General features: G+C 55.5%; 1 protein-coding gene across 12 annotated transcripts in view; it reads right to left on the minus strand.

The window, feature by feature from the left end:
- The window catches only part of C1H10orf71 (chromosome 1 C10orf71 homolog), a 27447-nt gene continuing 6009 nt past the window's right edge, over positions 1-21438 (minus strand). For 7 of the 12 annotated variants that reach the window (XM_008521982.2, XM_008521981.2, XM_008521978.2 and 4 more), the window contains 2 exons: positions 8984-9086; positions 1-5159 (listed from right to left, as the gene is read on the minus strand). In XM_008521982.2, coding sequence (XP_008520204.2) covers positions 729-5012 — 4284 coding nt within the window. In that variant the 5' untranslated portion in view covers positions 5013-5159; positions 8984-9086 and the 3' untranslated portion in view covers positions 1-728. Of the gene's footprint in view, positions 5160-5395; positions 5514-8983; positions 9087-21438 lie in introns of all 12 variants that reach the window. The other 5 variants (XM_070615343.1, XM_070615342.1, XM_070615337.1 and 2 more) reach the window with 1 other exon arrangement.

The following is a 21438-nucleotide window of genomic DNA, read 5'->3' on the forward strand; positions in this document are numbered from 1 at the left end:
TGACAGAACCACATCTGCAAACTTGTTTCACTTTTTCCAAGGTAGCCTTCTCTTTATCAGAAAATAGCCTTCGGAGGAAAATTTCCTCAGTGAAGAGAACCCATTCTATTCAAATAAACATTTCTGCGAGATTGCCTCGAGTCGGTCCTCAGCCCTCTCCGCCCGAGGTGAGCTGGAAGGCAGCTGTGTCTGAGTGAGGGTGAGGGTGGAGTCGCCACCCTCTGTGCCAGGCCCGACCTCGAGGGGCTGCGCTGGGCAGCCGCTTGCGGGGCAGGCCTCAGCAGGTGCAGCGTTTCTGGGGGCTCAGGGTCTGCTCACTGCCCGGTCCTGCCCTTGAGAAGGGGTGGGTGGGGGTGCTGGAGCAGAACAGCCCTTAGGAACAGGGTGGATGCACCCCAGCGGCAGGGCCAAAGGAGGACAGGGAGGCAGGGTGGGGAGGAGAAAAGAAGTGGAGCAGATCTGACATCTGGGATGGGCTTAGAAGGGACCGGGTCATGCAAGCAGCACCTTCCTGAAGTGGGAGCACTGGGGAGCCCTTCGGGGGGGTTGCTCAGGATCCCCACTTCCTTTGAGACTTTAGGGATCTCAAATGGCTAAGTATGTGTTGGGGCGTGTGTATGTGTGTGTGTGGGGCACGAGTGTGTGTGTGTAAGTGATTGATGTTCTTGGGGAGGGGGAGGGAAGCTCTTCTGGGTTTCTTTGGGGCGGGGGTGAGTGAGCTGTAGTTCTCAGGAAATGCCTTCTGTGGCAAAGTCCTCTAGGTCGTTGGTGGAGATGATGCCCAGGCTTGGAGCATTTCCTCCCTCCTCCCCTGGGCTCTGGGGAGGCCCGCTGGGGCGCTGGCCTGCAGAGTGCTGGGTGGGGTCGCCTGGAGGCCCAGGGGTCTGCTGCAGGCCAGCCTCGCGGGCGCTCTGGGGCCTGGCACTGGCTGGCTCCGTGGCGCGAGGGCCCTGCCTGAGGAAGGTGGGGGTGGAGAGCTGGGAGGAGCAGCGCAGTGGCATCAAGGCTGTCACGGGCAGGGGCTGGAAGCCGGGGTAGAGCACGTAGGGAGCAGCAGGCGTGTCCGGCAGGGGCTGCTCAGGGGAACCCCTCTCTGAGGTGGGGATGGAGACCCTGACGTATTTGCCTGTCTCTGGGTCATAGAAGGTCTTGATTTTCACCTGGAGTGGCAGATCGAAGACAAAATACTCTCCAGATTGAGGGTCTTGGAGAACCTTCTGGGTGGCAGGGTAAGGGGGCAGGGGCGTGAGGGACTGGGGCCCCCCTGGCCGCCTCCTGACTGGTTCTGAGAAGGCAGACACTGAGTGGCGGTGCATGGGGGGTGGCAGGGCTCGGACCGCTGGGAACCTGGCTCGGGGCCTCTCTCCGGGTGACGGCGGCCTGCGCTCCGCATCCTCTGGGAAGGGCTTCTCCTCCCGGGCTTCACCATGTTTTTCCTGAAGCTGGTCGGTCTTTCTCCTCTTGCTTGCCAGCTTCTTTGCCCGCCGCAGGGCCTTCTCTGTTTTGGGCGGGACGGCAGGTGGCTTGCCGGCCGCCCTCTCCAGCTGAGCAGGAGGCTCCGGTTTCTCTGGAAGGCCCGCCGAGCCGGGGGCCACGTCCAGCAGCGAGCCTCGTGGAGACAGTGTCCTGAGGTCTTCGGCGGACGGCTCAAGTTGGGGGTCGGAGCCGGCCTCCCACGTGAGGGCATGTGTCAGGTCCTCCCTCCGGGTGACCCTGGCATGGCCGGGGCTGGCCCAGGGGCTGGCTCGGGGAGGGTCCCCTGGCAGCAGGCCTAGGTCGCTGGGGGCCTGGGGAGCATCGTCCCAAATGCTGTTGTTGGCAGGGGAGCACACACTGCTCTCCTCCAGGGAACTGGTATTGGGGGAAGTAGCCATCTCGCCGGGGACCATTCTTCTCCCCAGGGGCCCTGCTCTGGGTGTAGACAAAAAGTGACTTTTGAAATCTTGCGCCTGCTCTTCCCAACAGGTCTCGAGCTGCTGAGGAGGTGGCTGGTCTTCTAAGTCGCCTTCAGGCAAAGCAATTGTGGGGATACACCTTGGAGCATCCAGCTTCCTCTGCTCTGGGGAACTGCTCTTGCCATCACTCGCCATGACCTTCCATGCGGCATCTGCGGGTGGCTTCAGCCCTTCACTCTCTCCCATGAGTGGAGGAGATGAGACATGTTCCTTTGGGGCTGGCTGGGAGGTCTCCATCCTGGCCGTGCTGGGCGCCCACCCGTGGTCCTCCACACCCTCATGGGCCATGTGCTTCAAGTATGTGCCCCGCGTGCTAGCGGGTGTCGGGGTGCTGGGTGTGTCCTGGCTCTCAGAGGCACACGCACCAGCATCCTCGCCCCAGCCTGGCCTTGGCAATTCCTCCCCTCTGTGGCCACTGCCCAGCGGGTCCTCTGAGGACAGGGCCCTCAGGAGAGGCAGCATGATGGGTTTTATCACGGGGGTGGCCCTGAGGGTGTTGTCCTTAATTGCAAACAGTATGTGCTTGTTTGAAGTGGAAGATGGTGAGGGGGTAAGGTCTTTGGCTTGTGAAAAGGCTGTGTCCCTACTTCCTCCTATCCGAGTGCCTCTGAAATTTGCTCCCTCTCTCGACGCCTTCCGGGGTCTACCTCCAGACAAACGGTCCCCTTCTCCTTGCAACGATTCCCCCATCCCGTGCTCCTCTGCGCACGCAGGCCCATTGCTTAAGGCGCAGTACTGTAGCTCATCTTTCCCCATCACTTTCTCCTTCTCGTCCTTCTGACCGGCACCTGCACTCGCCTCATTCCTCCTGTCTTCCCACTGGCCCTCGCTGAACCACGTCTTCTGCGGATCCTCAAAGGAGGCAAAGGACTGATCTGAAGAGCTGGTGCTGACTTTGGCCTTGCTTTTGAGGGCTGGCATGAAATCTGACTGGCTGTCACTGTAAAACACATCTTCCTCCTCAGGAGAGAGGGGCCCCGGGGAGAATTTCGGGTTGAAGCTTGGGTTCGGAAGTCCTGCCTCTCTCTCAGGTTCTGTCTCTTGGGAGATGGATCTCAAGAACCCATTCTCCAGGCTGGGGGTCCTCGGTTTCTCCTCTGCCCTCCCCACCTCAGGCTCTCTGCTGCAAAGCTTCAGTGACAGGTGCTTCCTGGGGCACCTGGACACCACTTCCCTGGAGTCTGGACACCAGCTGGACCTGGCCGCACCCGCCTCCAATTCCCCGTCGGTGTCATGCTTCTCATAGCTGTTCCTGTCGGCAGCCTCCCCATTGACACAGAAGGGGGCGTTGGCGGTAGCTGGAGGTGAACTAGGAGTCAGATAGCTGTCTGCAGCGGCTGTGCTGGGGTCGGCTGTAGGGTCCTTCTGGGTACCGCTGTGCGATCCAGAAGGGGCATCGGTTGGTCTCTCCCTGGAAAGCTCATTTGGAGGACTGTCCTCAAGCCCATTGGGAAGGATGACACCATTGCTCACGGCTTCTTGCTTGCCTCTGGTCTTCTCATCCATGCCTTTCAAGAGAGGGGAGGGACTGTAGGTGCTCTTAACGCGCCTCCGCACATCTTTGAGGTTGAACAGGAGGCTGGGGGCTCTGGACTTGTAGCTGTCCCGAGACTGACTGTCACTGGGCTCCTTCTCCTGGTAGCCATTTAGCTGGCCTGGGGGTGAGGAGGTTGTCTCCCCCGGCTGGCCGTCAGATGAATCCAGGACATTCTTGGTGGGGATGACGGGGGTCAGAAGCTTACTGATGTTAAAAGGAGGATTGTAATGCTCATTGGGGTCCACGGGCATGTCAAGAGCATCGTTTTCTGGAAATTGCCCCTGGGGATTGTGCTTCGTATACAAGGCTGGGCCTCGTCGGCTGGCCTGCTTCTTCTCTTCTGAAGCATCCTGCAGACTTTCTTTCCCTCCTCTGCCAGTCTTTGGTTTCCTCCAGGGGGGCTGTGTTGGCTTCAGCTGAGGGTCAGGCTGGGAGCTGGGAGCTTTTCCCTCTACAGCGAATACCTGGGCTCCTGGATCCCTAGATCCCCAGGATGCAGATGTGGAGACGGCCCCTGCTCCCAGCCTGTTCTCTTCCTGACCACAGCTGGCCCGGACCGGGCAGGGAGAGACTTTGCGCTCAGGGGCCTGGGGCTCTCTTACCAAGGGCGTGTCCTCGTAACGCTGGGGAGCTTTGCTTTCCGGGACGGCGTTGGTGGCATCCTTTCTCTCGGGCAGCCTCGGTTGGTGGGCATTCCACGACTCAAAAGCACTGTTTTCACTGTGCAGAAAGGTCCCCTTGCGAGGCCACTCCTTGCCTATTCCAGGCTCACCCTTGGCTGACTTGTGGGGCGCAGAGGGGAACTTCGACTCGAAGGAGCTGGCTGCATTTTCGGGCGTGGGCAGGAAGCTGCTGGAGCCATGACAAGCCATCTCGGGATTCTCCGGGGTCTCCTGCTCTCCGGGCTTCCTGCTGGGCTGGTGGCTCCCCTGATGGCTGCTGGAGACCTCGGCCGGCACCCTCCTGACGGTCAGAAAGGCAGAATCGAAGCAGAAGTTGACACCACTTTCCGGAAGAGGGGCAAACTTGGGGGCATTTTTGAGAGCCGGAGGTGGCCTGCTGTCACAGCGCTGGCTCTCGGTCCTGTCGAAGGATTTAATTAGCGATGACACTTTAGAAATAGGCTTGTTGCTGCTCCTCAGGCCCGACACCGGCACCTCCAGTCTCCTCTGGGCTGGCGTCAGTGGGGGGCTGCCTTTGGGGTACCTTTCCTCCCCTTGGACATACTTGGGCTGCTGGTGGAACGTGGCCGCCCAGCCTGTGTGCTCGGTGCCTTGTGACGGTAACTGGCTCCAGAGGCCGCTCTTCCTGTGTGTGTGGTGAAAATTCCCAAACACCTGCCGGGTGGTATCCGGGGAGAGGCCCAGGTCGGCGTCGTTGAAGGACGTGTCCTCTGAGATGCACAGGCTCCGGAACGCCCGGTCTGTGAGGCTGCTCACCTCCCTGTCTGCATCGTCCAGCACACTGCCGATGCTCGAGGAGTCGCTGAACCCGTCCGTGCACTTCTTATTCCCCTGCATCGTCTCTGGGCTAGGAAGACTGTCTCCAGTGAGCCAGTGGGCGCCTCTGGGTGATGATTCTCAAAGGGTTAGGTGCTGCGCTCTTCCCACAAAATGAGAGCTTCCCGTTGATCAGGTGCAACTGCAAAGTAGGATTTCCTTTTTTCTCTGCAAAAGAAAGAAGTGCAGAGTGTGAACGGGACATCCAGCCTAGCGTCTCCATACAAGAACTACGTGCTCGTCCAGATGGGTAATGGAGCCCGGGATGGTTACTTTTATGTGTCAGCTTGGCTGGGCCCTGGTGCCCAGTTTTTGGTTAAATGCTGGTCTAGACGTTGCTATGAAGGTATTTTTTTGGATGTAATTGACGTTTAAATTAATAGACTTTGAGGAAAGCAGATTACCCTCCATAGTGTGGGTGGGCCGAATCCAAAAGACAGATCCCCAGGGGAAGAGGGGAATTGCCTCCGGTCTTCGGACTGGAGCTGCAACATCCACTCTTCCCCGGTCCTCCAGCCTGCCCTGCAGAGAAAGTTCAGCTGTGTCATTTTTGCAGAGACCTGCCCTGACCTTCCATGGGGTGTCCCCTCCTCTCTCTCTCTCACAGGGCCCGGTTTATTTTCTTTGTGGTACTGAGCACCATTTAAATGAAATTTACGTCTTTGTTGCCTATCCCCTCATTAGACTGTAAGGGCCAGGAGCTCAGGAGACACTAGGCTGTCTGTTTGCTGGTTGTCCTTGTCCTAGAGCCACCCCAAGAGGGCACAGTCCCCAAGACCCTGCATGGCCTGCAGTCCTTCACTCTCTGACTCGCCCGTGGGTGTGGCCAATGGGAGGTGCTGGTAGGAGCCTGGAGGGAGGGGCCGCCAGCATCCCTGGCCTTCCTCCCGCATCCCTGCTCCTGGTGGTGGATCCGGATCTGGCAATGCTGCAGTCCTCCTGCAGTACGGCCCCTCCCCTGGGCCCTGACTCGCTGAGCCCAGCAACACTGCTCCCCTGGGCCTGGGGCTGTGGGGAGGATGCCTCACACACTTCCTGATTAACTCCACATCCTGGGGTCTCCCTGATTCTGCCTACAGCTCTCTTATAGCTCCTTCATTATGTTCTCTTTTTCTTCTTTTTTTTTGAAAATCGTGATGAAATATACATGACATAAAATTAACCAACTTAACCATTTAAATGTGCAGTCCAGCAGTGTTAAGTACATTCATATTGTGGTGCAACCATCAACACCATCCATCTCCAGAACTTTTTCGTCATCCCAAACTGAATCTCTGTACCCATTAAACACTAACCCTCCATTTCCTCCCCTCCCACCAGCCCTTGGCAACCACCATTCTACTTTCTGTCCCTATGAATTTGCCTACTTTAGGTACCGCATATGAGTGGAATCATACAGTATTTGTCTTTTTATGACTGGCTTATTCACTTAGCATGATGTCCTCAAGGGTCATCCATTTTGTAACATGTGTCACAATTTCCTCCTTTTTTAAGGCTGAATAATATTCCATTGTATGTATGTACACCATTTTATTTATTCATTCATCTCTTGATAGACACTTGGCTTGCTTCCATGGCTTGGCTACTGTGCATAATGCTGCTACGAACACGGGTGTACAAATATCTGTTCAAGATCCTGCGTTCAATTCTTTTGGGCACACACCCAGAGGTGGAATTGCTGGATCATACAGCAGTTGTATTTTTAAGTTTTTGAGGAACTGCCATCCTGTTTTCCACCGTGGCTGCACCATTTTACACTCCCATCAACCGTGCACAAGTGTTCCGCTTTCTCCACATCCTTGCCAGCACTTGTGATTTCCTGGTTTTTGTTGGTTGGTTTGTTTTTGATGGGAGCCATCCTAATGGGTATGAGGTCATACATCGCATTCCTTTCTGGATCCCGTCTGAGGATGCTGCTTCCTGCTGGGACCCTGACCACCACCACTGGGATACACATGTCCAATGTCTAGAACAAGCCTGGCCTGGAGCAGTGGGTAAATAAATAAGTATGTTAAGAGTTAGATAAAATAGCAAGTATAGACCCTAAACCGGGCCCAAGAGGAGGGACTCCAGGAGGACGCTGGGAGTCCTCAGCTGACAGATGAAACCTGGCCCCGTTCACATCAGCAGCAGGAGCTGGCGAGGCTGCAATCTTCCCTTCCTGCCTGGCTGGCCACAGGAAGAACACTGTCAGGACTTTTAGGGGATGGAAGATGGAGGTGCTCCTGTCAGGGAGGTAGGGCCGCGCGTCAGGAGTTCCCGGTCCTACCTGGGCATCCCGTGCGGGACGGCGCATGCGCGAGGCCTCCCACGCCGGCCCGATGGTGCCGCACTAGCGGTGGTGGTGTTTGTCTTCCTGTCCTGGAGGCCAGACTCCTTGAGGTTTTTGTTTCCCCTCTCTTGACCACAGCACTCCGGTGAATTTCCAGTGCTGATTCATTGGCAGTCTAACTTGCTTTTATGAATGAAAGACCTGAGCTGGGTCTGCTGGAGGCGGGAAACGACCCTGAGTTGCAGCAAATGACTGACAGACTTGCTCTGAGGTTTACATCCTCGGTTTCCGTGTCTTCAGCCCTGCCTTGAAAAGCAGGTTGCTTGCTCCCCAGAAAGCACAGAACGTGCCTTTTAGATGGCCGCGGGAAAGGGGAACGGCAGCCTCAGACCCTGCTGGCTGGCCAGCCTCGCTCCTTGACCCACTTCCTCTCTACAGGCTGTGGAAGCAAAATGCTCATGTTCTTGGACTCCCATGCAACTCGCGGGGCCACGCGACACGGTTCTGGTCACACAGATAGAAGCATTCGGGTGTCTGGGAAAAGTTCTCCCCTTTCTGCTGTCTCCACTCCGTTGGTTCCCTTTCTTCCTGTTTTGAATGCAGACGCAATGCCTGAAATGGAGTGTATTTGTTTGCTGGGGCTTCCGTGACAAAGTGACCACAAACTGATGGCTTCAGTAAGAGAAATTTACTATCTCGCAGTTCTGGAGGCTGGAAGTCCCAAATTGAGGTGTCAGCAGGAGGGCTGTGAGGGCGGCATCTGCTCCAGGCCTCTCTCCTTGGCTTGTCGATGGCTGTCTTCTCTCTGTGCCTTTTGCCTCTGCGTGTGTCTCTGTGTCCAGATTTCCCCTTCTGAGAAGGACACCAGCCCTATCAGATTAGAGCCCACCCTAATGACCTCATATTAAGTAATTACACCTACGAGGCCCTATTTCCAAATAAGATCTGAGGTCCTGGGGGGTAAGGACTTCAGCATGTGAATTTTGGGGGCATACAATGCAACTCGTGACACGGAGGCGTTCACCTTGCAACCCTGAGGGACAGGCAATGATGACTAAAGGCCAATTTGCTGAGGGTGGCATCCCCCTCTAAGTAAAAACACTTGAGACTTTTGGGGAATTTCCTCTCCCATGGTGTTCAGTCTTGGCGAGGCTGTAAGTCAAGGTGCCTGCCGAGACCTCCCTGGGCGCAGACATGAGACCCAGGCCAGCCCCGCTGGACCATTTCTCCTGGAGCGACGCAAGGATGGAAATGTGTTCAGACATCTTTGCAGAGGCGGAGCTCCCTGTTCGTCCTTTCCCAGCCTAGAACTTCAGCCTCATCTTGAGTCTACAGGGCTCCAATTTCTTGTTAATACTTATCCATTTCTGCTTCGTTTGTCCAATTTCTGTTTCCGTCATGTGTGGCCACAGAACCCTAAGTGATCTTGGGTGTCTGTCCTAATTCCTAACAGTGATGATATTTACTGATATTTAGAGTATTCAGAAAAGAACCACATTCCTTCTCCCTCAGGAAAAAGAGAGACTTCCCTTTTGCTAGCTTCGTTCAGGTAACTTCTTCAGCTCTGCTTTGATTTTCCTCGGTTCAGAGGGGACTGTCATAAATCTGGCCTCATCTTCCCACTCCTATCCCTGGTCCCGCCCTGCCCAGTGGAACCCTCAGCATCGTAGCTGACAGCCTGAGGTGTTTCCAGACGCCAGCTCTTGAGCTGGTTCCATACCTGTTACAGCAGTGGGGGCTGCGGGTGCCTGTCTTGCTGGGCTTTAGAATCTGTAGTTTTAAAACTTCTTCTCATGCTTATGTTTGTGGTCATCACTACCCATCTAGAAAGAAGAAGAAAAATAATTTCAGTGGAACTCAAAAGGCCAAGCATGTGTTCAGTGCAAAAGATGTCTTGAAACGTCAGTGAAACAACTGGCTTTCAAACTGTTTTTAGTCCACACTTAACAAAATTCCAAACATAGGCCTTTTTGGTGAAAACCAGTATAGAGTCAATTTTTATCCCTTCCAACATTCGTTAATTTGTCTCTGGTCCAAGAAATCCTTAGGAACCTGTTTTAAGCCTTTGGGGTTTCGAATAGGATTGGCCCAGTTGCGAATTATTTTTTGCTATTAAATCTGACCATAGGTCCTTTTCCCGTATGAATTAATATCTCGGGTTTTGCAGTAAAGAGAACTGCAAAGAGAACGGGAGTGGCCGAACTTGAATCTCCTCAGCAAGCAGTAGCTCACCGTTCGATTTATTGTTGGCAGGAGGCTGGAGTATGTATTTTGACAGCTAAAAGAGCAAAAAAGCTGCCCAGGAGAATTTTAAGAGTGCTTCAGAATGAAGTGTAAACTAATTAAAATAAATCCACTCTGCAAATTTTAAATGCAGACCCTTGGGGCTTCCACGAGACCTTCCTCATCTCACAGCTCCTGGATTAATTTAGTTCATGGTAGTTTATTAATAATATTAATAATCCTAATAACTCAGATTTGTGGAGCACATTTCTTTGGAGACGCATGGAGTTGTTTTGTGTCTACTGCCATATGGTTGGCCCCGTCCTGTCCCTGATTCCCAGGCTCTCCTTCGAGTCCCCACGGCACGCTGGGTTTCCCTTTTCTTTAGATTATATATCATAATTATATATCATATGTTTTAGGCGCTGCTGATTGCTTCTTTCTCTCCTCAACTAGAAAGAAAATGCCTTGAACCCAGGAAGACAGCCTTATTTGCTTTTGTGTACTGTGCACACCAACCTGGAAGCCGAATGAACGTTTGTGGCAATGCTCTGAATTGGGTATCTTTATCCCGAATTTTTCTGGAGGGCAAACCGAGGCACAGAAAAGAAGGAGTAAGAAAGAAGGAGAAATGCTATTGAGGAGGACGCCTGCCCTGGGTCTTGAGGCCATCTGAAAAATTCACATGGACCATTTGTGCCTGCAGCTCCACCGATGTTCATCTTAGGGATGAGGATGAAATCAACCCGTGTGGCACGTGGAGGAGCCACAGGTGCAGAAGCACATGGCGGCCTTGATTTGGGAACATTTAGGGGACCTCTCCCTCCATGCTTGGGTGCATGGCTCAGTGGCACGGGCGCTGAATTGCACTGTTCCGAGGCCAGCCCAACACTGGCTTGCTCGCTGCTTTGGACCCGTTGAAGGAGGCAGCCTGCATCGGTGAGCAGTCTGGCTCACGGAGCACGTCTCAGGTAAAAGGGCGTGATTTATCCTCAGGTGGCGTGAGTGAGGAGAGACTGCATTTTGCTGAGCCATGTTGTAAATAAGGTCTTGGCATCTGCTCGAATGAATTAGTTGTTAGTGCTGTCCTGTCGATCGCAACTCCCAGCAGCTCCGTGTCCCGCAGAGCGGAACCCTGCCCCGTCTTTCTGCGCCATCCTCTCCCCTTCTGGTGCTGTATCAGACAGTGCCCTGCTGCTCTTCAGAGAGTTTCCATGGCCACTTTGTGCGGAGGTGGGTGGCCAGGTCCTTCTTCCTAGTCTGTCCTAGTCTGGGAGCTCCGCTGAAATACACCATGGGTGACACTGGTGTATTTGAAATACCGGTGGCATAGCTTTCAGCATCACAGCAACATGCAACCGCCACTGTATGACAACCGAGAGATCTGAACCCATGAACCCTGGGCTGTTGAAGCAGAGCACACAAACTTAACCACTGTGCCACCAGGCCAGCCCCTTCTCAGGGCTGTTTTAAGTTCTCCGTTACATGCTTCCATAGCCTGCCATGCACATCTCCTCTGCAGTGCTTACCATAATTGTAATTAAGTATTTAATGGGGTGGTTTTATTTAATGTTTGTCTATCCTCTAGCCTGGGTGCTTTGCTGTCGGGGCCGTGTCTGCCTGGCTCTCCAGGCCGTCCTCCTCATGGAGTATAGAGCACAGCTCCAGAAATATCTGTCAAACAGATGAGTGAATTCCTCCACCTCTGTCGTGGTATTATTCACACTATTGACCAGCCTGGCAGGACTTATTTTATTGAAAGTCAGTTATCACAAATTTCAATGAGTGAATTTGCATCCAAGTGGATTTAATTTACTTTTTGATTCCAAGCCCGAAAATATATGAGATCTGCGTGTGGTAAGAGGTGGAAGCAGGTGGAGGAGATTATCGTTAGGGACGGCTAACAGGCTGGCGTGGTGAAGGCGTTCGTCTGCACTGCGGCATCTACCGGTCACGTCAGGCTTGATTTTTTAGGTGGATATCGGCTCACGTTTTCATCAGGGAGACATGAGAAGTGCCTTCGTGACTTTGCCATTTCACCGTTTGTCTCTCTAATTGCACTCAGAGCTCCAAGTTGGGATATGGCTTTGAATCCCTCTGGAGGGCCAGTGTCCAGCAGATATTTCTTGAGTACGTTAACCGGAGTGTTGTTCACAGCCGCGTTTCCAATGGTCATTAACTGATACGTTATCTAAGTTCTGGGTGTCAGAGATGAAATATTGGCCTCTCCCTGTGTTGCACGGGCAACGCTTGAGAACTCAACAGCACCCCGTTATCTGGTCTTCCCACACTCCATCACCAGGCGCTGGGTGCTGGTCAAGCTTGTATCAGGTCAAGCAGCTTCTGCAAAGCCCCAGACTGTACGAGGGCGAGCAGGGTCCCTGGGCTTGAATTACTGGACTGAACTTCCCAGTTCAGCCATCGGGGAGGGCGTGAAGGGTCTGCCTGTGGGCTGGATGCTGGGAGAATTACCCTGAAGGATGCCTTATTGCCGGGGTCATCTTTTTGAATCAGAGTGTATCAAACACACCAAATCTAAGCGTGCATCCATGAATCAACTTTTTCTTGCAACGAACAGTGAAACATCCTTTGCCCAGTCGTCACCAAACCCCAGCTCCACAATGTTTTCTCACGTGAGGCTTTTCCCCATGTTGCGCTGCGCCATGCTGTCAAACCATCGTGGACTGGAATATGCTGCTTTGTGCAGATACAGTTCTCTCTCTCTCTCCTGGTCCCTTACAGATGTCTCGGCGGGACCCTCAAGGTGCTCTTGGTGGGAAAGCTGGAGCTCTCCCCAGCTCCCCCATCCCTCCAGGCTTGTGGTGCGTGAGGTGAAGGAGCTGCAGGTCCAGGGGTGTCCCCGCTTGGCTCCTTGGAGTGGTGGCTCCTCTGTTTGGAATGTCTCTCTCTGTCCCCTGGCCACCAACTGCTGACCACTTCCTCCTGTTCTCCTGTTCCTTGTAGAAGTTTTAAAAGATCACTTGCACTGCTTTATTCCACTTTATCTGCTGTGAATCTGTGTTTCCAGCAAACTCCTGGGAGCCAGGTCCCTGGCCTGCTTCGTCTTTGACTGACAGGATTCCTGGTGCCTGGTGGTCGCTCGTCGATGTCTTCAGCTGCTGTTGCTGAGTGCACGTCTTGGGCCACAAGGAGGTGATGACAGAGGTGGGCTGCGTGCGCAGCGTGCAAATGGAGAGCTGAAAGCCCTGTCTCCCCACGTTCTCCTTGTCTCCCAGGGCCTCCTGGCTGCCGGCCAGTCCAGGCCTGAGAGGCCACACAGCTCAGCCTCTGCTGGCCTGCCCCAGGCTCTGCGGACAGGAAGTGGCCGGGTCCGTGTCACCCTCTACAGGCCCGGCTCCAGATCTCCACACACAGCCACTCATCTGGGCCCCAAAGCTGAGGAAGTGTGACGGGCTCACAGGCCCAGAGCCTTGACTGGGGACCCCGGGGGATCCCCAGCTCCTGCACCGAATCGTCCATGTGACTGTGCACAATCATGGGCTTGGGACTCAGGCCTGTGTGGTCCTGGGGTTAGGATATAGAAAGGGAAGGAGCAGTGGGTCGTCTGGCATGGCTAGGTTGCCAGATTGAGCAAAGTAAAAATAGAGGACGCAGTGAAATTTGGATTTCAAATAACAGTGAACACTTTTTTTTTTTTTTTTTTTGCTGATGAAGATTTGCCCTGAGCTAACATCCGTGCCAGTCTTTCTCTATTTTTTAGTATGTGGCTGCCAGCACAGCATGGCCACCAGCAGAGCAGTGTAGGTCTGAGCCCGGAAACTGAACCTGGGATGCTGAAGCAGAGTTCACCGAACTTAACCACTAGGCAGCCAGGGCGGGCCCTAACACATTTTTAGTATAGGTATGTCCCCAGAAATATTTGGGATATACTTTGTACTAGTCAGAGTTCTCTATAAAATTAATCATCACGTACTTATACTAAAAATAGGTATTCATTGTTTGTCTGAAATTTGGATTTCACTGGGCATCCTGTATTTTTTCTGACAACCTGAGGTCCTCACCAACTTTTAGGATCCAAAGTGGATCACAAGGAGAGGAAGCCAATCCAGTGAGTCAATCCTGGGATGACTCATGTCTGCCTGTCACCCTGCCATTCAAGACGCATTTTGGCACCCATTATCTTGTTTGATTCTCATGATCCCAGTGAGGTGGGGTGAACGGGCCTTATTATTACCATTTTCCAGGTGGAGAAATAAAGGCACAGAGAGGTGCAGAATATTGCTCAGTGTAACACAGCATGTAAAGAAGAGAATGGGGGCTGGGATTCAGCTTGAGTTCACCACTTGACCATGCTGTGCTTTCTCTGGGATGGAACCCTGACCCTCTGCTCTGTGGACTCAGGGGCAAATGGGTGTGTCCTTGGCTTGTGGCCTGGAGTTCAAGGGAGAATGGAAGACAGGTGGAGAAAAGAAGGGTTTTCATTTCTGTTCACGTCTCAAGAATCTTCTTGGCTTAGTTTTTTGAGACAACTGCAGAGTGGAACTGATGGTTCAGCCATGAGTACGGGGTCCCTCCTTTTTGGGGAGGTGGACTACGGGGCATGGGGTTCAGGTGGCTGGTCCTTGCACAGCTGGGAGGGACGCTCTGCAGGCCCAGGGCACCCTCCCGAGCTGCAGAGGCCACCGTTTCATTCTCCTCTCGTTCCGGCCGTCTTTGCACAGGAAGCCGTTGGGGTTTGCTCTGCTGCTGGCTTGACCACTTGCCTGTAGTGTGGTTTGGAGCCCCGGCTCTCTGGGTCTATTTAATTACCTTAATTGAATGGGGTTTTCACTTCTCAGTTCTGGGGAAGCAGGACGCTGGAGGAGATGACAGGGTTGGGTTTATCACACCCAGAAGGCCCTAACAGATTGGAATTGATTCCTCTCGCTCCTCTTTCTGGGTGGTTTTTGAGACGTTGATGCTGGCATGCCTTGAGGAGGAGTCTGGTGCAGTGAACCAGGACAGCCCCCTGTCTGTGCACTGATGGCCCGTTCCAGCCTGTGAACGCACAGACGTTGCACACACAGCCTCCACCATGCCGCCCTGCAGCTGACCAGTGCCTTGCTCTGGACCTTGCTGGTTAGTCTTGGGCCAAGCTCTTGACCTCTCTGTGCAATTGCCAATAGCCCTCCTGCTTGGCTGTTTCAGAGAGAATGTCCTTGTCTGTGTCCTGTATTTTACAAGGTGAAGAATGAAATGGCAAAATGGACTTCCTCGGTTGGGGTCCTTAGGGAGAGGGGAGCAGACGCGTGTCGAGTGTCCACGGAGTGGCTGGCCTCAGGCCTGCTGCCGCATGAACCTGCGCTCACTTGTTCTGTGCTGAAACTCCACAGGGTGGGCCCCTCTGCCCACCTTGCAGATGAGGAAACTGAGGCCACCTGGGTTACCTGCTTGTCCCTTGCAGAGTGCTGGAGCTGGGATCACACCTGCCTTTGGCCCCGGGGCCCTGCTTTCTGCCCCCATGAAGATTCCCCTCAGCTGTCCCCAGTGTGGCAATGGCTCTGCCCTGTGTAGCCCGTTTTGCCTTTTGGAAATCAGAAATTTCAAGTTTGTTTATATTTTCCTGGAAGAAAACATGGGCACTCCCAGCCCCACTTGAAGCTCTTTCACGCATTCATTCACCCAACAGCTGTTCCTCAGGCGTGACCGTGCGCCACCCCTGTTGCAGTGCTGGAGGTACAGCCGATCGGGGCTGACCCGGGCCCTTGCCTTGTGGAACGGGGATAACTGTGGGAGGATGCTGGGCCATGTTTCCCTCGATGGCTTTGGATGATTGGCTCCCATTGGGCAGTGCCTCTTATGCATGTAAAACGCAGCTTTGCTTTGCACACAGGTCGTCACACATCGGCTTTGGCCATTTTGGCTCCGCTGGTCTGGTACTCGGCACCCTAGGGCAGGACGGGGGGTCAGCCTGCATCCTGGCCTGGTCTGGCTTGAATGGTCCCAACTGAGGAGCCAGACTGGGAAAGCTGAGGGCGCTCAGACTGACCCTGAGGCTCCTGGGAGAGGACGAGGGTGGCTCCACCCAGCCTTGGGAACACCGTGTGGCTGGTACTGGGGGCCCCAATGGCAGCGCTGGCCTGGCACGGGTCTGAATCCTCCTTGAATCAGGTCATGTGTCGGGGGCCTCAAAGCCCAGGACGTCCCAGGGAATGTGGCTGCAGAAACGAGCTTGCCCGGGCTTGCTGGGCTGGCGGAGCGGCTGTGAGTGGGTGGTCACAGCTGCTGTGGGTGTTCTGCTGTCCTCAGGAGAGAGCCCGGGCGGGGAGAAGCTTTTTCCCCAGCGCTCGACCCAGCCTGACTCCCACTTCCGGCCTGGGTAGCCGATCTGCTGTGTCTGGACGGGACGTTTCCTCAGGAGCCACTGAGCAGTGCCCAGACCTGGGGCCGTGTCTGCAGGTGGAGGCCAGGGAGCCTGGCACTAGGAAGGCTGGGCCGGGTCCATCCAGAGCTCCCCAGGATGAGAGGGTGCGGGCACCTGGCATCATACATCTGGGGGGACCCAGTTGCAGGGGAAAAGAGGAGAAGCAAGGCAGGAAGGCACGGAGAGGGAGGAGAGAGACAGAGAGACCGGCTGGGCTCCAGGAGTCTCCCGGCAACCTGGCCTTCCTGGCCCCTGTTCCCGTTCCTTGGTTGTGTGGCCAGGGGGGCTGAGCCGTGGTGAACAGAGGGCTCTCTGGGGCAGAATTCCTGCTTTGCAGCGCTGGCCGATTTCCATGATGGAATTCCCACTGCTGACCTGGCATCATGGCAGAGCTGGGACGAGGCGCACGCGGTGGGCCCTCACGCGGTGCGGGGCCTCTGAATCCCGCAGGCTCCCACCGCCCTCGCAGCTGCTTCCATCAGGAGACCTGGGCAGGGGTCTCACTCCACAAAGGCCATCAGCAGCACTGTTTCTCGCCATTTCTGGTGGCCGGAATCACTCTGTGGAGCTCCTGGTGGCCAGATGGGCTGGACTGGGCCAGGGCTGTCCCTGGACGCTCCCCCCGACCAGGAGGAACCCTGGCCTGGCGATGCCCAGCTTCTCAATGCTGCTCCACTGGGACCTCTGTGCAGATGTGAGGGTCTCAGACTCAGTGGCCAGGTGGGGGCCCTCAGTCCTCCTTGTGGGCTCAGAGGGGCCCCGATTACCTTCATAGGAGCAATGACGCTGGCATCAAAGGTGAAAGTAGGAGAGAAAAGAGCTGAGCCCAAACAACCCCGCCCTGGCCTCCCTCGTGCCGCCCAGGAAGGGTCGCAGGGGAACTGCCTGAGAGGCGAGATGCTGGAAACCAGCGGGGGACAGACTGGCAGAAATGGTTCCACTGCTCAGCCCTTTGAACCTTTGACCTCCCTGATAGTCCCAACCCAAACTCCCGGGGCCATACCCACTGCCAGGCCAGGCCAGGGCCGGTAGCCACCGGAAGGGGGACATGCAGCTCTTTCAGAAACACGGGGCCACCAAAACGGTGGGTCCCACTGGGACCTGGGCCTTGCCCCATTGATACACTGTATTCGCTAGGCACACCCCTGGCTGAGTTACAGCATCTCTGAGCCTCAGGCTTCGCATCTGTATAATGGAGCTAATGACACACACCTGTGTATCAATGACAGCATCTCTCACCCTTGACCCTGTGGACTTCGCCAAAGGCCCTGGGGGCAGAATCGCCCCTGGTTGAGGACGCTGTTATAGAATCGAGGAAAGAGCATAGCCAAGACTCTGGAACATTGTTTGTCCATTCATTCATTCATTCATTCCTTCATTCCTTCATTCCACATTTCCCAGGAACCTCTCGCCCTGGGTTCTGGATTCTGCAGGAGCTGACGTGAGACAGGAGTTAAACAGGCAGCTCTGGGCAGTGGGAAGCGCTGGAGACCCGGGCGGAGTCCTGGTCAAGTCACTTGACCTCTACCTACGTCTGCAAAACTGGGACAATGAGACTCAACCTGGCTCTGCACCCCTCCCCCTCCCCTGGGGCTGCTCCCCACGCTGGAGAGGGCCGAGGAGAGGCATTGTCATGAAATCGGTCCTCAGGTCTCCAGATGTTCACTCACCAGGTCCTGGGGCCGCCTCAGCCAGGGGACACCTCCACAGGACGAGGCCCAGTGAGCCCTGGCCACCGCAGCCCCATGCTTTCCCTGCAGGCTGCTGGGCAGCACAGGAATTACATGCACACCCTCTCTCTGCATGTCTCCCAGGAGAGGTGCCACACTTGTTTGTTCTCCCCTCAACACACATTAAGAAATGCCTTTACATCGTGGTGCAGAACATGCTCAGAGACATATATATATGTCCCGCAGGCCGGGACCCCTCTGCTCGGAGGCCCCTCCCCTGGCTGCCCCCAGCCGCCACACTCCTGGTTCTCACCCTCAGGTCTCCTTGGAGCTCATCGTAAGACCCGCAGCCACAGGACGTCCTTCTACTCTCTGCACCCCATCCCACCCAGGGGTCTGCATCAGGGGCAAAAAGGCCTCGAACGCCTGCCCTGCCCCTTCCTGACAGGCACACGGCTCTCCAGGCAAGAACTGAGGACTCAGACAGACTTTGGACAAGTCACTCAATTTCTCTGAGCCTCAGGCTTGTTGTTGTAACCTGGGGCTGACAAGAAGGCAAACCCGGCAGCCTGGTCCTTGAGTCCCTGTGCAACCATCCTCTGTCCAGCCCCTGGGCGGGGAGCAGGGCAACATGGGGAGGGGCACCCCTTGGAAGCAGCCTTGGGGTGTCCCAGGCTTGGCAGAGAGAGGAGGTTCTAGGCAGGGCTCCCAGAACCATGGGAGGCAGGGGTGCTGCAGAGTTCACCTCACCATCTGTGGACCCAATTTCCCCACCTGTACACCAGTGCTGCAGGCCTGGGTGGCAAGAGCAGAGAAGCAGGAGAGCCCGCACTGAGCGTGGCGCCCTGCTGGGAGGTTCCAGGTGGCCATCCTATTTATCCAGCTCCTCCTACCTGCCATGTGCTTTATATCCATGATCTCACTCAGTGGTCACAGCCACTGGGCAAGTTAGGTAAAGCTGATGCCAAAGGAATCTGAGGTGGAGAAATTAAGGATCAGAGAGTTTAAGGAACTCACTCAAGGTCACACAGCCCGGGAGCAGATGACCCAGGATTCAGGCATGGGTCTCTGCTTTACATGGCTCTGCCCTCCCTGGGCAGCCAAGGCAAAGAGAGGCATCGCATGGGACGAGGGGAGGTGGGGCGTGGGTGTGTGGGTCTCTGTCTGCCATGTGTCCCTGCTGGGTAAGGAGGAGTGGCAGCCTCTCTCAGCACCTTCTCTTCTGTCTCTCACGGTCTTTCTCTTCCCACCAGGGAGCATTTGCTTTAGTCAAGCTGGAGGAGCCCCTTGGACATGCTGCCTAGGAGGGGCATCCCAGAGGGCGCCAATCATCCCTGTCCCTGGATGGCCAGGAAGCCTTTGTATCTGGGGTGTGAGGGAGCCACTGGGAATTCCTAAACCTCCCACATGTTGGAGCCTGGCTGTCCCCGGCCGTCCTTCTGGAGGCTGGGAAGTAGATGGCAGATGGCTGGATGGTAGATGACAACTGTCCTTTGTCCAACCAGCATGGCGGCGGTGAGCCGGGCTCTGCCAGGGAAGAAAGTGGGAGAAGCTTTCCCGGCGCGGGGGACACCGTCACGGTGCTGACAGCGTCCCGCCTTGGTCATGGACTTCCTCAGGGGACACTTACAGAGGTAAGAAGAAGGATTCAGACGTGGCCCCCAGGTTACCTTTCAAAGTTTGAAATGGAAGATGCTCCTGCAACAGGCAGGGCTATTGAAACTATGGCTTCAGTCGATGTGAAAAGATCAGCTCGTTGGAGCATCTCCTCCTGTTTGAGAACACCAGGGAAGCTTGCCCCCCTTCCTTCCACAGGGCGTGGTCCTCACTTCTCAGAAGGCCCTGGAGGGCTTGTTAGACAGAGTGCCGGCCCCCCAGAGATGCTCACCCGGGAGGTGGGGTGGGGCAGAGCACGGGGGATGCTGGTGCTGCCCGGCCTGGGGCCACACACAGAGCGCCTCTGCCCTGGGCCTTGAGCGATTGGAGGCTGTACCCCTTTCCAGAAGGTTCTATTGACAAGTCATAGGTTCTTGGGCCATTTGGGTCTCCTGGTTGTCAACGACTGTGGTTTGGGCCGTGTCTGCCTTGCTTTGGGGCTGCTGCAGGGCAGGCTATGCCTGGGTGGGGCACAGAGATGAATCAGAAATGCCCCCTCTCCAAGGGACAGTCACCTATGAGGAGAGGACATGGAGGGGACAGTGCAGGCTGCAGGGTCCAGGCGGTGGAAGCAGAGAGGGCTCCCCAGGCAGAGCTTTCTTGAAGGCAGCTGCCAATGCGCTCTGGCTGCTGGTCTATACACCAGCGCCCGGCCGGGTCCAGCCCGGGCACAGAGCAGAGGGAGGTGCGAAGAGTGCAAGGGTTAGTCGGATCAGTGCTCCCGTTTCCTCGCGCTGTGCCACCTCAGCAGGTTACCTCGCCTTCCGAGCCTCCATCCATTCATCAGCAGCAATACCCACCTCGCTGGGTGGCTGGGAAGGGCAGAGGCAGAAAGTGTCAGAAGCCCAGAAGAGACTTGCACAGAGCAAGGACTTGATAAATGGAAGCTTCCACGGCTAGAGACCTTGGGTATTTGAAGCAGACCATGCAGGGAAGGGCCACCAATCCACCACTGCAGTAATAACACCCGCCAGGACTGTGGTGTGTTCAATGAACTCACGTACGTCAAGCACACAGTAGGTGCTCAGTAAATGCTGGCTCGCATGATTTCTAGTCCCCAGACGGGGGCACCGTAACATGGCGGGAAGTGCATGGCCTGAAGCCAGGCCCCTGTGGGCATGAGTCCCAGCTGTGCTAGCCGTGAGTGGCCCTCGGCAAATTACGACACCTCTTTGTGCCTTGGTTTCCTCATCTGTAAGGCGAGACTAATAGTAGGACCTGCCTCATGGGGTCGTTGTGAGAACCTGATGAATTTGTGTCTGTGAGGGGGCTGACACCTTGTAGCTGTCAATAAATGACACTATCATCCCCACCGTGCAACCTGCTTAATCCAGGGCCTGGGGGCTTGAGGGTGTCTAGGATGACTCTGCCTTTCCTCAAGATGCGAGGGAGAGAGAAGCGAGGGGTCCACTGCCCAGAGCGCTCCCTTGTCCCCTTTACCCTCTGTCTGGTTTCTCTGCTTTGCCCACCACTCAGCTCCCTTGCTGGTAGAACAGAGTGGCTGTCCTCTTGCAGCATCCGTGCTTGTACAGCGCTCCCCCCAGACAACATGCCTGCATCTCCTAGGCAGTCACCGAACTAATCTGGGGGAGCCTCGCACGCTCAGTCACAATTTAGCCTCCTGCCCTTGCCCTGGAGATCTAAGATTAAAGTTAGGTAAGTGTGTCCCCTCAGTTTTAGCCTCCCTCTCTTCCTAGGGAGGGGCTGGCGGGGCAGAGCGGGCGTCCTGGCTGATGTGCTCGGGTGCTCTGTGGCGCCCAGATGCTGCCCAGGTGGCCGTAGTGGGGACATCACTTCCCCTTGCGGGCTGGGTCCTCCACCCCAAGCGCTAAAGGTGCACAGATCCATGACCCTCCTTGGTGCAAGAGGGGCGGTAGTAACGATGTGTGAGCGCCCAGCGGTCACTGTGAGGATGGGGTCGGTCCTCCGTGGCGCCAGCTTCTCTCCAGCGAGCAAAGAGCACGGATCGGCTGAACCGTGAAGCCCTGGCATTTCTCTCTAACAACCTCTGGAAGTCAAGACTCAAGCCGGAGTTTAAGCAGGAGAGAACAAACGACAGAGGAGAGCGTGGAGGGGAGGAAGCCATTCTCGTGTTTCCGTCACATGCCCAGTGCCTTTCACCTGTTGCTCACTTAGTGCTTGCTTGTAGGGCCCTCTGAGAGGGGATCCGCTGGTGTTCCCATCAACCCAGGCCGGGTTCCATCAACCAACTGAGGCCGGGGGCCGGCGAGAAGGGCAGAGCTGACCTTGAATCCAGACCCC

The sequence above is a fragment of the Equus przewalskii genome, chromosome 1 (genome assembly GCF_037783145.1).
Source record: "Equus przewalskii isolate Varuska chromosome 1, EquPr2, whole genome shotgun sequence".
Classification (NCBI taxonomy): domain Eukaryota; kingdom Metazoa; phylum Chordata; class Mammalia; order Perissodactyla; family Equidae; genus Equus; species Equus przewalskii.